General features: G+C 46.7%; 1 protein-coding gene across 8 annotated transcripts in view; it reads left to right on the top strand.

Annotated features, from left to right (window-relative positions):
- Window positions 1-17,460, top strand: part of sgip1a (SH3GL interacting endocytic adaptor 1a) — a 159,077-nt gene that overhangs the window by 136,605 nt on the left and 5,012 nt on the right. For 7 of the 8 annotated variants that reach the window (XM_034179581.1, XM_034179576.1, XM_034179582.1 and 4 more), the window contains 6 exons: window positions 2,924-2,983; window positions 3,880-3,991; window positions 5,741-5,896; window positions 9,053-9,188; window positions 9,283-9,485; window positions 16,712-16,776. In XM_034179581.1, coding sequence (XP_034035472.1) covers window positions 2,924-2,983; window positions 3,880-3,991; window positions 5,741-5,896; window positions 9,053-9,188; window positions 9,283-9,485; window positions 16,712-16,776 — 732 coding nt within the window. The remainder of the gene's footprint in view (window positions 1-2,923; window positions 2,984-3,879; window positions 3,992-5,740; window positions 5,897-9,052; window positions 9,189-9,282; window positions 9,486-16,711; window positions 16,777-17,460) is intronic. The other variant, XM_034179580.1, reaches the window with a different exon arrangement.

The raw sequence follows: 17,460 nt of genomic DNA, 5'->3' as shown, positions 1-17,460 counted from the left end.
CCCATCTGGCTCCATAAATGTTTGTTGTAGTCAGTGTCGCTCAAACTTTACCTCAGGTAGTTTCCTTTAGCATATGAGCTCAGGTTGTCACTTTGAAATCAAGCTCCAGGGGAACACATGTAGCAGCTGTATGAAGCTGCACTGAATAATCATCACTTTGTCATTCACAGTAGGAGGACAGAAAATAGGCTCTAGCACCACATGGTGGATGGTAACTGTAAAAATTAATCTAATAAGGGACAACAATGAGGATTTGGCCTGCATTTTAGAATACAACAAAAGGTAGTCTGCAAAAATAAAAATAAAATTAAAAAAACACCAGGTGAAGAGGAATGCCTAGCAAACTAGCAGCATGGATGTGGTCTGAGTCACAGGGGGTACTGGGAGGTGGAAGTGGAAGGATATACACTAAACAGAAATATAAACGCAACACTTTTGGTTTTGCTCCCATTTTGTATGAGATGAACTCAAAGATCTAAAACTTTTTCCACATACACAATCTCACCATTTCCCTCAAATATTGTTCACAAACCAGTCTAAATCTGTGATAGTGAGCACTTCTCCTTTGCTGAGATAATCCATCCCACCTCACAGGTGTGCCATATCAAGATGCTGATTAGACACCATGATTAGTGCACAGGTGTGCCTTAGACTGCCCACAATAAAAGGCCACTCTGAAAGGTGCAGTTTTGTTTTATTGGGGGTCGGATACCAGTCAGTATCTGGTGTGACCACCATTTGCCTCATGCAGTGCAACACATCTCCTTCGCATAGAGTTGATCAGGTTGTCAATTGTGGCCTGTGGAATGTTGGTCCACTCCTCTTCAATGGCTGTGCGAAGTTGCTGGATATTGGCAGGACCTGGTACACGCTGTCGTATACGCCGGTCCAGAGCATTCCCAAACATGCTCAATGGGTGACATGTCCGGTGAGTATGCCGGCCATGCAAGAACTGGGACATTTTCAGCTTCCAAGAATTGTGTACAGATCCTTGCAACATGGGGCCGTGCATTATCCTGCTGCAACATGAGCTGATGTTCTTGGATGGCACAACAATGGGCCTCAGGATCTCGTCACGGTATCTCTGTGCATTCAGAATGCCATCAATAAAATGCACCTGTGTTCTTCATCCATAACAGACGCCTGCCCATACCATAACCCCACCGCCACCATGGGCCACTCGATCCATAACATTGACATCAGAAAACTGCTCACCCACACGACGCCACACACGCTGTCTGCCATCTGCCCTGAACAGTGTGAACGGGGATTCATCCATGAAGAGAACACCTCTCCAACGTGCCAAACGCCAGTGAATGAGAGCATTTGCCCACTCAAGTCGGTTACGACGACGAACTGGAGTCAGGTCGAGACCCTGATGAGTTCGACGAACATGCAGATGAGCTTCCCTGAGACGGTTTCTGACAGTTTGTGCAGAAATTCTTTGGTTATGCAAACCGATTGTTTCAGCAGCTGTCCGAGTAGCTGGTCTCAGACGATCTTAGAGGTGAACATGCTGGATGTGGAGGTCCTGGGCTGGTGTGGTTACACGTGGTCTGCGGTTGTGAGGCTGGTTGGATGTACTGTCAGATTCTCTGAAACGCCTTTGGAGACGGCTTATGGTAGAGAAATGAACATTCAATACACGAGCAACAGGATTGGATTTTATAATAGAAACCCTAAAAGTTGACCTTACCATTTTTAACCTTTGTTGAACCTCTCATCTGCCTGTCTCCCTCATAACATTGCAATGGCTCGTTTAAGTCTATGGTCCAGTGTGTTAGCTAGTTCCTAACTTTTGCCTTAAATTACGGTTGAACTAAGTAATGTTAGCTAGCTATAGCTAACATTTTCCCAGCTACAGTTAGGTAAGGGAACACTGATGGGTAAAGAGCCCCAGGATTTCAACAGGATATGAGCAGAGGTTTGACACCCAAGTGATTAAGCTACTCTGGCAGTTACTTTTATCAGTATTTCAATGTTTTTGTGGCTCCTCACTTTCCAGAATTCAAATGAACACTACCAATAGAGTTAAACATTCTGGCAGAATTTAAATTTTTAACTCCCAGCAGTGTAATATTTAGCACTGTAAAGGGTATCTTAACACTGTTTTGGATTTAACATGGAAATTAGGCCAGTCAACACTATGGTAAGATCACATTCAAAAGTACTAGGTTGGTTTTGAACCCACAACCTTTGAGTTATGAAGCAACAGCCTTGTCATCAAAAACATATGTGCTACAAGACATCCTTTTCTCATTTCCCTTTCAATTTCTGAACAGAGTTAAAGTTGCCCCTTCAGAGATTTCAATGACTTTCACAGTAGCACAAGAAGTGAAGGTCGCTGGTTCGAGTCCCTCTTTGATGACTGTTCTTGTACATCAGGAAGGGCATCTGTTGTAAATCTGTTCCAAATCAACCCTGATCCCCAAGTGGAAACAAAGCAGGAGAGACCAAAAGAAACAACTGATTTAAGACACTCTGGGAAAACAAATAACCGTTGGCAAGACTCAACACCAGGAATGTTAAAATCCACTCTGAAACAGTGGAGATTTTGCACTGCAGTTTGTTTTTTTTTTCTGCATGATGATGAATTAGATATGAATTGCTTCCTGAGAGGAGTAGTGAGCGATCTGTGTCACTGCCGCACCGTTAACATGTCGGTACACTTTTCACCCGTGCACACTCCTGCTCACCCACCGCACCCGATGCCATCGCCCGCCATGTTATCACATGTTGTTGCTGTCGTCTCCAGCCTTCACCTCCACGTTCCACCTCACTGTGACGTGACAGACCAGCCATGTGAGACTCACGCTGCTGTCCTTCTCTCCCTCTCACCCACTTTCCTCAACTTCTTCCCTCCTTTTCATTCCTCCCGACCTCCCCCCTCCTCCTCTGACCCCTCCCCCTCGACCCCACACAGAGAATGACCAGCCATCCCTGGTATGGTTTGACAGAGGGAAGTTTTATTTAACCTTTGAAGGTAAGTTTCTCTCTGCACCGGGGACAACGGTAGCAAACAGATGCGCTCGATGCTCATTTGTGCAAAGCTTCTCCCTTCCCTGAGCCCTTCTTTCCTTCCTCCCCGTTTCCCCTCTTCCTCTCCTGCAGTCCCTCCGTCATCTGAACCCACAGCGTACTCCGTGCTAACTCCTCGCTGCAGTCAGCTGTGCTGTGGCCTCATTTGCCTTCTCTCTCGTCCCTCCATCTCCTGACATTGTTCAGTCTCATTTCGTGTGCGCTGGCCGCCTTTCATTCCCAGCGGAATCATCGTTCTTCGTGTTCTTCACTAATCTCTTTGTCGACACTTATTCCTTTTGGCGTTTGGCTTGGCTTTTGGGTTTCTGTGGGCTTTGATCTTGTCAGAATAATTCAGCTTTAACAGCATGTCTGGAATAAGCATGTATCTTTCTCTCTCTCGTTCTTTTCTTTCCAAGAAGTCAGATGTTAGTGTCGACTGTTAAACATACAGATGTGCGTAGATGCCAGTTACATTCTCAAAGGGGATATCTGAAAGAATTCTCCCATTTCACAGTCAGACAGCAAAAATGTGAAGTTATCAACATTACTCCAACTAATATTTGTTCCCACCTCCAAATGATAACAATTCACTTTATGCCATCACATCGTTTGCACCCCACGTTTTGTTTCTCATTTCATCCTGAAGTAGTCAGTTAGGAAAAGTGTAGCTGCTCGGATTTCAACTTTTCTTAAACCAGTGAGTGTGGTTGGATTGTTTTTTTTTAATTGCCTTAGACATAGCGTAGATTTATTGCTCAGAAAATGATAGCGACTATCGAGAAAAGATAGACTTGAGTTGAGCTGATTGTCACCTTTGACCTTCTCTCAGTCTACTCAATGTGTGTCTGTTTCCTCCAGGCTGCTCCAGGGGGCCCAGTCCCCTCACCATGGGCGCCCAGGACACGCTTCCAGTGGCTGCTGCCTTCACAGAGACGGTCAATGCCTTCTTTAAAGGTGCCGACCTGAGCAAGTAAGTGGACTTGTCCCTCAATTTGGATGCAAGTTTTTTGTTGTTATTAGCTCACCCCACAATGCATTTTGGGGATGTAGGGTTGTATGTGCTTCAGACAGGTAATCTCATGAACGTGACTTCTCCCAGGTTAGTCAGGTTCCTTGTGTAATTTCATTAAATGTTTTTGAAGATTTGATAAACTTTTTAGAATACTTATGAAATGAGAAATCCAAAAAACACAGTTTCCATTTTTCCAAAGTTGTTATGGCCGCTATCTTGGATTTACAAAATTCCAGTCCTTAGGAAATTAACATTTCACTTTCTTAACTTCTGGTTATTTGTAGGTCAACTTCATGGTACACAGTTAACATATAACAGCGCCATTCTTGGTTTAATGGTTCATAAGTTTTACTACAAATTCCAAGGAGGATTGAAAACATTTTTTTAATTATAAGCAGTTACAAATATCTGAATCTGATTAGTAAGGAAAAGACACCCACATGGATGAGTCGTTGACATCAGGTATGCATGATATAAATCCAAAATGGCAGACACACTATTACTATTCATCAACTTCAGTAATTTATAATCAATATTTCTGCATCCTTGCTCACCAAAATTCTTTTTTAGTCACTTCAATCATGATCTTAGCTTAACCAGAAGTCCAGAAAGTGAAAAGTTAGTTTTCGAAGGTTTCTCTTTTTTGAAATCCAAGATGGCTGCCATAACAACCTTTGAAAAAATGGGAACATTGTTTTTTGGAGTCCTCATTTCATAAGCTTTCTAACAATGCATCATTCTCCAAATCTCCCCCCAAAATTTTAAGGGACCTGTGAATCATGACAAAAGGTATGAAACTAGATGTTCAGCCCACATACTCACAGAGAACAGTCCAAGAGTTTTCACTAGTCTGTAGTACAAAGAGTGTGAGAATGGAGTGTGAGAATGGAGTGTGAGAATGGAGTGTGAGAATGGCCGGAGAATCGGTGCAGTAGGGGCGGTATTGCATTTGCTTTGCCGTACTGTTTTGACAAAAAGGGAGCTGAGCCAAAAGGCGAAGCTCTTGATCTGCTGGTCGGTCTTTGTTCCTACCTTCACGACAGTCATGAGTTGGATCATGTCCGAAAGAAATAGATCATGGGTACAAACAGCCGAAATGGGCTTCCTCGGGAGGGTGGCCGGTGTCTCCCTTAGAGATAAGGTGAGAAACTCTCAGTCATTCGTGAGGAGTTTGGAGTAGAGCTGCTGCTCTTTTGCGTTGGAAAAACACCAGCTGAGGTGGTTTGGGTGTCTGGTAAAGATGCTCTCTGGGCGCCTCCCTAGGGAGGTGTTCCAGGCATGTCCAGCTGGTAGGAGACCCCGGGGAAGACCCAGGACTAGGTGGAGAGCTTATATCTCCACACTGGCCTGGGAACGCCTCAGGATCCCCCAGTCAGAGGTGCTCAATGTGTCCCGGGAAAGGGAAGTCTGGGGTCCCCTGCGGGAGCTGTTGCCCTCGCAACCTGATCCCAGACAAGCGGTTGAAGATGTATGTATGTATGCATGCTTGGAAGCTGTGTTCCAGACTGAAGTAGGACAGTATTTAAGACAGACACAGTACACTGAGAAATAAAATTAAACACACTGAATCACAACTGTTTTTTGTTTTTTTTTGTTAAATAATCAAAGTTCCATGTTGTAGTACGGCAAACATGAAGAACTTTTTATTTTTCCTTCTGCATTTTCTCTCTCCCTCTCTCTCTCTCTCTCTCTCTCTCTCTCTCTCAGGTGTGTTGTAAAGATTGTAGGTGAGATGGTTTTGTCATTTCCAGCTGGAATCACGCGACATTTTGCCAATAACCCATCCCCTGCCGTGCTAACCTTCAGTATAACCAACTACAGCCGACTGGAGCACGTGCTGCCTAACCCCCAGCTCCTCTGCTGGTAAACTCACCACCACCAATTAAATAAACGTATCAACAAGCGAGACCATGAATGTTGATCTATCTCACTCTGCAACATGTTTTATATGGGACTGTTAAAACCTTTCATTTAAAATGTGCTAACTTTGTTTATTATTTGTATTAATAACATTAATATCACTGAAGAATATGAGGTAACATCTTAAAAATGCATGTGAGGTACTCTTGTATAATTACGTATTCTTTTATATGTTAAAAGTTATATTGCATTAAGATCCTCACTTTTCCCTTTTGTAATTGCAGTTACTTTACGTAAGTTAATATAGACTTTATTTTTCAGCTTGTACCACTTTCTGTTGCCTTTTTCGCACACCAGCTCTTTCTGACTGTGTGTAACGGAGGCACCACAACCTTCAGTTTAAAAATGCGTTTGATACAATCTTGCATCATATAAAAATACCTGGATACTGGTAGAACTATATGCATGCTAGACCTGTACTTGTGTGGCACATGTCGCCTTATCTGCCACACTGCCTTTTTAACAGCAAAACAGCTCATAAGACATTCATGGATAGAAATGAAAGAGATCTGTTGAGAAGTGATGATGAGTAAAGATTGGTGAGATCATTTCAGACTCAAACGCTTACCGGCCATTGAGTCATTATGAGGCAAACAAAGATTTGACAATAACTATTTTATAGAGAACCCTGAGATGATCATTTTAACATCTTGGAATAAGAAACAGATTTACTTTGTGTTATTATCGCCAAAATTAGATTTACAATGTTTTTGTTTTTGTTCCTTTTAATATCAGAGTGTAGATTATGTCTTATAACAGGGAGAAGTCATTTACAAATTGTTTTTGATGGAGCTTCATACTGTTTAATCACTATAACGCACAAGCAGCTCTTATGACATCAGCACCTGTGAAACTCACTGAAAGCCCACTTGTACAAAATTCAGAATCCATTAGCACCTCCATAAGACTGATGTCCAGTCGTTCTAGTTATTATCGAATGCCATCTGTAAGGCCAGAAGGGTGATACAGAATTGCACTCTGCCCATGTGTGAGTCACACTTTCTTGTGGCCCTGATAACTTGATTAAAATGAAACATGTTTTACATGAAATTTGAACTGGACATGACAAGTGAGTGTATCTCAGACAATTTCGAATGTGAGCGTGGTTTTGACCAAATGTTAACTGGAGATCCCTATTAAGTACATCTTGGATGAGTGTGAATATGAGTGTAACTGGGTCTTACCAAAACCATCTATTGTTTCTTGTGCGCTTGATAACATGAACAAAATTTATCTGATTTTCACCCAGTTTAAAGTGAACATCCTAAATTAGTCCATCATGGATGAGTTTGAATTTGAGCCTGACTGGGTTTCACCAAAATGCTCTAAGCACTACCAACTTTACTGGACACAAGATTATTGTAATTTATTATCCCATTACAGCGAGGCAAATAAGTATTTGATCCACTGTTGATTTTCCCACCTACAAAGAATGGAGAGATCTGTAATTTTTATCGTAGGTACACTTTAACTGGGAGAGACAGAATATTAAAAAAAACAATCAGAAAATTAGATTGTATGATTTTTAAAGAATTAACTTGCATTTTATTGCATGAAATATGTATTTGATCACCTACCAACCAGCAAGAATTCTAGCTGTCACAGACCCGTTAGTTTTTCTTTAAGAAGCCCTCCTATTCTGCACACGTTGCCTGCATTAATTGCACCTGTTTGAACTTGTTACCTATATTAAAGACACCTGTCCACACACTCATTCAATCACACTCCAACATATCCACCATGGCCAAGACCAAAGAGCTGTCTAAGGACATCAGGGACAAAACTGTAGACCAGCACAAGGCTGGGATGGACTACAGGACAACAGACAAGCAGCTTGGTGAGAAGGCAACAACTGTTGGCATTATTATTAGAAAATGGAAGAAACACAAGATGACTGTCAATCTTCCTCGGTCTGGGATTCCATGCAAGATCTCACGTCGTGTGGTAAGGATGATTTTGAGAAAGCCCAGAACTACATGGGAGGACCTGGTCAATGACCTGAAGAGAGCTGGGACCACAGTCACAAAGATTACATTAGTAACACACAACGCCATCATGGTTTAAAATCCTGCAGGTCACACAAGATCCCCCTCCTCATGCCAGCACATGTCCAGGCCAGAGGAGGCATGGGAGAAAGTCATGTGGTCAGATGAGACCAAAATAGTGTTTTTTGGCATCAACTCCACTCGCTGTGTTTGGAGGATGAGAACAATTATTTAAAAATCATACAATGTGATTTTCTTTTCGATTTTGTTGCTCACAGTTGAAGTGTACCTATGATAAAAATTACAGACCTCTCCATTCTTTGTAGGAGGGAAAACTTGCAAAATGAACAGTGGATCAAATATTTATTTGCCTCACTGTATATTTGTAGGTTTTTGTTAAAACACAGCTGGCTTATTTCAGCTAAAAAAGCAAAACAAAATGGTAAATGGACTGCATTTGTATAGCGTTTTTCCATCTGCATCAGACTCTCAAAGCGCTTTACAATAACGCCTCACATTCACCCCGATGTCAGGGTGCTACCATACAAAGCGCTCACTACACACCGGGAGCAATTAGGGGATTAAGGACCTTGCCTGAGGGCCCTTAGTGATTTTCCGGTCAGGCTGGAGATTTCAACCAAGGATCCTCTGGTCTCAAGCCCAACGCTTAACCACTAGACCATTACCCCCCCCCCCCCCCCCCCCAAAAAAAAACACTGCAATATCTAGTCTTAAAAATTATTAACCCTTGAGCTTTACATTTTAAAATCAGAACTACCAATATTCTATTTATCCAAATCTCAATTTATTAGCAAGATTAGTTCAGCAACACCACTGGCTGTTTTAATATTAAAATCCAGCGTCAGAACACAAATGCCACGCTTCAGTGAATATCTAAGTTTACCTGCCAAAGTGACCAAGCCGTCACTACGCCACTTAAATGCCGTGGTATTAATTACTACCAGGGGATGCTCAGAAGACGACTGTGCCTTCTAGTTCCTTGTTGGTAACACATTATGAGTTCCTGCTATGTCAGATAACATTTTAAGAAGGCTAGAGTTGTAATCATCAGAATCATGATAAAAGTTCATGTTTTAACTGTGGTTCCAAACAGTGACACCACCACGCAAGCGAAGGGTGATGCCAAGGACTTTTGGGTGAACATGACAAACCTGATCTCTCATTTAAAAAAGGTGGCTGAGCAGAAACCACAGGCGACGTACTATAATGTGGACATGCTCAAGTATCAGGTCAGCGCCGCACAAAACAAAGATTTGAACCGTAAATAGGGTAGGAGGGAAGTTACACCTCTGTCAATGCTCTTTTTTGTTGTTTTCTGTCCAGGTGTCGGCACAGGGCCTCCAGTCCACTCCTCTGAACCTGGCAGTGAACTGGAGGTGTGAGTCCACCAGCACAGATCTGAGGATAGACTATAAATACAACGGGGATGCCATGACGACGCCAGTGGCCCTCAACAACGTCCAGTTCCTCGTCCCTGTCGATGGGGGCGTTTCAAAACTTCAGGCTGTTTTACCTCCTGCTGCATGGTACGTTTGACACCACTTCATGGCAATAAACCCAGCGGATATGATTAAGATTTTTATGGATTATACACAAGCAATAGGTCAGCCTGTGAGCCCAGCCCAGGTTGCACACAGGCCCCGGTTCTCATTCTAGGTTTTTATATCTGCTCTCAGGTTGCCAAAATTACAAGGACACATGCTGGGCTAGTGCTACCTATTAGCCATGTAGCAATATGCTAAGACAAATGCCTTGTGGCTAAAAGAATTGGACAGCTTTTAGCCACAGCCGCTAGAAAGGTCTTTCATACTCACACACAGTTCATAGGAATTTCAGGTAGATAGCTGATGTGAATGTGAATTTGGCTGCCAGTGCCATTTGTATCATGTGGCTGAAGGAAAATAATTGTGGCTAAACGCATAATTTACGCATATTGGCTAAGTGTTAAAATATGACAGTGTTACCCCAGGCATGTTGAACTATAATAACGAGTGATGTGAGGGGCACTTGGAAAAAAAAAAAAAAAACATGAAATTTGTTTTCATGACTTTGGGGCTGCTTTTTTTTTTTTTTGGACCTAATGTTGGGAAAGTGTCGGTACACGGACCCACAACAGGGGGCGCAAAGGAACGGACAATGGAGTAGGTCAAATAACAACACTTTACTGTTGTGAATGTGCACAACAAATACAACAGATTACAACAATAGATCAGAATCAATTCACAAAGGTGTCGTGTGGGCAGGCTCGAAGATAGGAGACACCTGTCCAAAGCAGAACCGGAACCACAAGATTTCCTCCGCCACCAGACCCCGGGAATACTGGAGCCGCCAAGTCCCGAACTCCCAGGTGGCCACTGCCTCCGCGTGTCGGACCTGGTACTGCTGGCGAGGAACAAAAACACAATTAAAGGTGGGAGCGTTTGCACCCAGGAATCCGCACGGCAGGAAAGCTACCTCCACCTCTCGTTGGAAAAAAAGGTCTGTTATCACTCACAAAAATCACAAAGGTTACTGTCAAGCAGTCAGCTGAGAATATTACCTTCCAGGTAGAATGATATCTCGGCAAAGAGGTGGAGACATCGTCCTGCTGATGTACCCCTGCTGATTGGTAACAGCTGTTGCAGGTGATGCGTGACAGCTGTCACCCTAGCTGCTCCTGTGAGGCGGCTGCGCCCTCTGGTGCCTGGAGCCCGCACTCCAGGCAGGGCGCCCTCTGGTGGTGGGCCAGCAGTACCTCCTCTTCTGGCGGCCCACACAACAGGACCCCCCCCTCAACGGGCGCCTCCTGGCGCCCGACCAGGCTTGTCCGGGTGGCGGCGGTAGAAATTGGCCAGGAGGGCCGGGTCCAGGATGAAGCTCCTCTTCACCCAGGAGCGTTCTTCGGGGCCATACCCCTCCCAGTCCACCAAATACTGGAAGCCCCGGCCCATCCTACGGACATCCAAAAGCCGGCGTACAGTCCAAGCCGGCTCGCCATCGATGATCCGGGCAGGAGGCGGCGCCGGACCCGGAGTACAGAGGGGTGAGGAGTGATGAGGTTTAATCCGGGACACATGAAACACAGGATGGATCCGCAGTGAGGCCGGCAGCCGAAGCCTCACTGCGGCTGGACTGATGACCTTCAGGATCTTGAATGGGCCGATGTAACGGTCCTGTAACTTGGGGGAGTCCACTTGGAGGGGGATGTCCTTTGTGGATAACCACACCTCCTGCCCAGGCCGATACGCAGGGGCCGGGGTCAGCCAACGGTCTGCATGGGCTTTTGCCCTCGTCTGGGCCTTTAGCAAAGCAGAACGGGTGGCACGCCACACCCGACGGCACTTCCGCAGGTGGGCCTGGACTGAGGGCACACCGAGCTCTCCCTCAACCACCGGAAACAACGGGGGCTGATACCCCAGACATACCTCAAAAGGGGAGAGGCCGGTGGCTGAAGACACCTGGCTGTTATGGGCATACTCGATCCAGGCCAAATGGGTACTCCAGGCCGCCGGGTGTGCGGCAGTCACGCAGCGCAAGGCCTGCTCCACCTCCTGGTTTACCCGTTCTGCTTGCCCGTTGGTCTGAGGGTGGTACCCGGACGAGAGACTCACCGTGGCCCCCAGTTCCCGGCAGAAGCTCCTCCAGACTTGCGAGGAGAACTGGGGACCCCGATCGGAGACGATGTCTGTTGGAATCCCATGCAGCCGGACGACGTGGTGGACCAGGAGGTCCGCTGTCTCCTGGGCTGTTGGGAGCTTCGGGAGGGCCACGAAGTGGGCCGCCTTGGAGAATCGGTCCACTATCGTGAGGATGGTGGTGTTACCCTGGGACGGCGGGAGGCCCGTGACAAAATCCAGGCCAATGTGAGACCAGGGGCGATGAGGCACGGGCAGCGGCTGGAGTAAACCTGATGCCCGGCGATGGTCAGCCTTGCCCCTGGCGCAGGTGGTGCAGGCCTGGATATAATCCCGGACGTCGGCCTCTAGGGACGCCCACCAGAAGCGCTGCCGGACAACTGCCACGGTTCTTCGCACCCCTGGATGACAGGAGAGCTTGGAGCCGTGACAGAAGTCCAGGACTGCAGCCCTAGCTTCTGGTGGGACGTATAGTTTGTTCTTCGGCCCAGTTCCGGGGTCCGGGCTTCGTGCCAGGGCCTCCCGGACGGTTCTCTCTACGTCCCAGGTGAGGGTGGCCACGATAGTGGACTCCGGGATGATGGGTTCCGGTGGATCCGACAACTCCGCTTTGACTTCATCTTCATGTACCCGGGACAAGGCATCCGATCTCTGGTTCTTGGTCCCGGGACGGTAGGTGATCCGGAAGTCAAAACGGCCGAAGAACAGTGACCAGCGGGCTTGCCTGGGGTTCAGCCGCTTGGCGGTCCTGATATACTCCAGGTTCCGGTGGTCAGTGAAAACCGTGAATGGCATGGACGTTCCCTCCAACAGATGTCTCCACTCTTCAAGAGCCTCTTTCACCGCAAGGAGTTCTCGATTGCTGACGTCATAGTTCCGTTCGGCCGGGGTCAACCTGCGGGAAAAATAGGCACACGGGTGAAGGACCTTATCGGTCTTCCCGCTCTGGGAAAGCACGGCTCCTATCCCTGAGTCCGAGGCGTCCACTTCAACCACTAACTGGCGACTAGGATCGGGCTGCACCAGAACGGGTGCAGACGAGAAGCGCCGTGTCAACTCCTTGAACGCGGCATCGCAACGATCCGACCAGGTGAAGGGGACTTTTGGTGAGGTCAGGGCTGTCAGGGGGCTAACTACCTGACTGTAGCCCTTAATGAACCTCCTGTAGAAATTTGCAAAGCCGAGGAACTGTTGCAGCTTCCTACGGCTAGTGGGTTGGGGCCAGTCTCTCACCGCCGCAACCTTGGCCGGATCAGGAGCGACGGAGTTGGGGGAGATGATAAACCCCAGGAAGGACAAAGATGTGCGGTGAAACTCACACTTCTCGCCCTTCACAAACAGCCGGTTCTCCAACAACCGCTGCAGGACCTGACGTACATGCCGGACATGAGTCTCAGGATCCGGAGAAAAGATGAGTATATCGTCTAGATATACGAAGACGAATCGGTGCAGGAAATCCCGCAAGACATCATTAACCAATGCTTGGAACGTCGCGGGGGCGTTTGTGAGGCCGAACGGCATGACCAGGTACTCAAAGTGACCTAATGGGGTGTTGAATGCCGTCTTCCATTCGTCTCCCTTCCGGATCCGAACCAGATGATACGCATTTCTAAGATCCAGTTTAGTAAAGATTTTGGCTCCATGCAGGGGGGTGAACATGGAATCTAATAATGGCAACGGGTATCGGTTGCGAACCGTAATCTCATTCAGCCCCCTGTAATCAATACATGGACGAAGTCCGCCATCTTTCTTGCCCACAAAAAAGAAACCTGCCCCCATCGGGGAGGTGGAGTTCCGGATCAGCCCGGCAGCTAATGAGTCCCGGATGTAGGTCTCCATTGATTCGCGCTCAGGTCGTGAGAGGTTGTACAGCCTGCTGGACGGGAACTCAGCGCCTGGAACCAAATCAATGGCACAATCGTACGGACGGTGCGGGGGAAGGGTGAGTGCCAGATCCTTGCTGAAGACATCAGCAAGATCGTGGTACTCAACCGGCACTGCCGTCAGATTGGGAGGGACTTTGACCTCCTCCTTAGCCTGGGAACCGGGAGGAACCGAGGATCCTAAACACACCCGATGGCAGGTTTCGCTCCACTGAACCACCACCCCAGACGGCCAATCGATCCGGGGATTGTGCTTTAACATCCATGGGATGCCCAAAATCACGCGGGAGGTAGAAGAAGTTACAAAAAACTCAATCTCCTCCCGGTGGTTTCCAGACACCACCAGAGTTACTGGTTGTGTCTTGTGTGTGAGTAAAGGGAGGAGGGTGCCATCTAGTGCCCGCACCTGCAATGGCGAAGGAAGCGCCTCCAGAGGGAGCCCTACCTCCTTTGCCCATCTGCTGTCTAGCAGATTCCCTTCTGACCCCGTGTCCACCAGTGCTCGGGCTTGAAGGGTTAAATCCCCGCTCAGGATTGTGACTGGGAGTCGTGTGGCAATTTGTGTGTGTCTCACTTGAATGTCTTGACCCCCCCTTAGCCCAGTCTCTAAGGGTGAGTGTTGACGTTTTGGCCGTTTGGGGCAGTCTCTCTGTGTGTGCTCTGTTGAGCTGCAGAGAAAACACTCTCCACGGATCAGCCTCCCCATTTTGGCCCTGTGCGTTTCCCTAACAACGTCACCAGGGGGAGCTGTTGCCCCACAAAGCGCTGCGGCTGTGGAGCGTGGGGAGGGCGGCCCCTTTTCGAACCCGGAAGGGAGAGGGGCGGCGCGTATCCGGTCACGTCCTTTGCCTCGCTCCCGACGGCGTTCCTCTAACCGATTGTCTAATCGTATAACGAGATCAATAAGCCCGTCTAAATCCCGCGGTTCGTCCTTGGCCACCAGGAGCTCCTTCAGGACCAACGACAGTCCGTTTACGAAGGCGGCACGGAGGGCAGTGTTATTCCAGCCGGACCTCGCAGCCGCGATGCGGAAGTCGACTGCATAAACAGCTGCGCTCCGGCGCTCCTGTCTCATTGACAGCAGCACGGCTGAAGCGGTCTCTCCTCTATTTGGGTGATCGAACACTGTTCTGAACTCCCTCACAAACCCATCATATATCAGAAGGAGCCGTGAATTTTGCTCCCAAAGCACTGTAGCCCAAGCGCGTGCCTTGCCGCGAAGCAGATTAATGACATAAGCTATCTTACTAGCATCAGTCGCGTACATGACGGGACGTTGTGCGAAGACGAGCGAACACTGCATAAGAAAGTCCGCGCACGTCTCCACACAACCTCCGTACGGCTCTGGAGGGCTTATGTATGCTTCCGGGGAAGGTGGGAGGGGTCGTTGAACGACCTGTGGAACGTCACTGTTACGCACAGGGTCGACAGGAGGGAGAGCCGCAGCAGCGCCCTGAGGGCGCGCTTCCACCTGCGCGGCGAGAGCCTCCACCCTGCGGTTAAGGAGGACGTTCTGCTCGGTCATTAAATCCAACCGAGAGGTGAAAGCGGTGAGGATCCGCTGCAACTCACCGATCATTCCTCCTGCGGACGCCTGTGCGCCCTGTTCTTCCATTGGCCGTTCAACAGCCGGTTGACGCCCCTCGGGATCCATGACGCTGGCCGAGATATCCTGTTGGGAAAGTGTCGGTACACGGACCCACAACAGGGGGCGCAAAGGAACGGACAATGGAGTAGGTCAAATAACAACACTTTACTGTTGTGAATGTGCACAACAAATACAACAGATTACAACAATAGATCAGAATCAATTCACAAAGGTGTCGTGTGGGCAGGCTCGAAGATAGGAGACACCTGTCCAAAGCAGAACCGGAACCACACGATTTCCTCCGCCACCAGACCCCGGGAATACTGGAGCCGCCAAGTCCCGAACTCCCAGGTGGCCACTGCCTCCGCGTGTCGGACCTGGTACTGCTGGCGAGGAACAAAAACACAATTAAAGGTGGGCGCGTTTGCACCCAGTAATCCGCACGGCAGGAAAGCTACCTCCACCTCTCGTTGGAAAAAAAGGTCTGTTATCACTCACAAAAATCACAAAGGTTACTGTCAAGCAGTCAGCTGAGAATATTACCTTCCAGGTAGAACGATATCTCGGCAAAGAGGTGGAGACGTCGTCCTGCTGATGTACCCCTGCTGATTGGTAACAGCTGTTGCAGGTGATGCATGACAGCTGTCACCCTAGCTGCTCCTGTGAGGTGGCTGCGCCCTCTGGTGCCTGGAGCCCGCACTCCAGGCAGGGCGCCCTCTGGTGGTGGGCCAGCAGTACCTCCTCTTCTGGCGGCCCACACAACACCTAATCCTTCAAAGCCCATATAACATGAAATCTTTATCCAGAATTACCTCCAAAATTTAATGGAGTCTTCCATCGCCTAATATCTATCTGTGGTGAAACTTTTGTCAAAATCTGTGCAGTGACATAATCTTGCTAACAGACAGACAAATAAGTAAATGGCAAGCATTTTATTATGTCCTTGGAAAACGTAATAAGATCAAAGACTTACTACTGGGAGTGTTTAGTTTTTCCGTATAAATATGATTTTTAAAAAAGTTGGGTTGGCATTTTGGTCCTTCTTGCTCGAACCAGCCCCATTTGAATTTATTCCAGATGAACAATGTTTCCATCCATTTGTTTAGTAGGTTCAACGCGACGTGGAATTCAACAGTAAAATCTGTAATGCCGTCTCTCATTTTCTGCTGTACAGACGAGTAGTGACACATTACATTTGTCCTGCATCGATACACGATTAACTCATTAATGCCGAACAGGGTGGTGCATGGGTGGCTCAGTGCGCGTCGAAAAAACTTTGAACGTGCCCCTCTCTTCGAGTCTGAACCACCAGCGAATATGCTAGCATCAGATCACATGCTTATTAAATCATATTTTTGATGAGGGTTTTGGGGTGGCTCTCCTAATGTTTTACTTTGGTGTGGACAGTAAAAGTTATGAGCCGCTTATTTTCTCAGTAATTGTGCATTAAGTGGACCTAACAGATCCTGCTGCCGACAGCTGCTAAAGGTGCTAACGCCATTTTAGCATACAACATAAAATAAGACAAGCATTTCACTCAGCGTGAATACTGCAACAGAGATGTCTTAGAAGAATGGTTGTTGTTGTTGTTGTACTCAGACTCTTTACACATATGAAGGTTAAGTGTTGGTGGGATTTTTCTTTGTGTTTTTTTGTAATCTACACAGGAATGCAGAACAGCAGAGAATCCTTTGGAAAATTCCAGACATCTCACAGAAATCTGAAAACGGAGGTATGTACAATGTATTAACAGTATTTTGATTATTTAAAAAAAAAAGTCATGGGATGAGCACTGAGGCTCTGACAGAAGGTGTCCTGCTTAAGTTTAGTGTCATCAAGATGAAAACAGCTGAAAAAAAATCAACTTTTTTCTTTTAATTTGTTGTTGTCTATGAATAACAGTATTTTTATTTTATAGCATTTTGTACTCAAATACAGACAGAAGAAGAAAATTTTTGAAAACAGCCAAACACTGTTTTAAACAAAATTGGAAGAACATATAAAACACATCATAACAATAAAACCGGTGTGTACAACAACTAAAAGTATAAAAATAATTACTGTAGAACAAAAAAATGGATGTTTGAAATGCCATAAAGTAGACAACAAAGCCCATTTAGAAAATGTCCTGAAATATCATTTAAGCTAAGCCATGTTGAAAAAATTTTGTCTTCTGTATTTCTGTGGAAAAAAATAATTCAAAGTCATTGCCAATTTCATCTGTCACAGATTTACACCTGGCCAGGACTGCAGTGTCCCCTTCTGGATAAAAATGATACTACTCTCTGATTTTTTTTTTAACTGCAAAGATTATACATATTGCATGTTCTTATAGACAATAATTGATCTCTTTGGGTTTTTTCTTTAATCTACAGTCCATCCAAATGGGCCCAAATTTACCCCATCAGAATCGAAC

This window comes from Thalassophryne amazonica, chromosome 10, assembly GCF_902500255.1.
Source record: "Thalassophryne amazonica chromosome 10, fThaAma1.1, whole genome shotgun sequence".
Lineage (NCBI taxonomy): Eukaryota > Metazoa > Chordata > Actinopteri > Batrachoidiformes > Batrachoididae > Thalassophryne > Thalassophryne amazonica.
The sequence above is the reverse complement of the archived record's forward strand: the minus strand, read 5'-3'. Positions and strand labels throughout refer to the sequence as shown.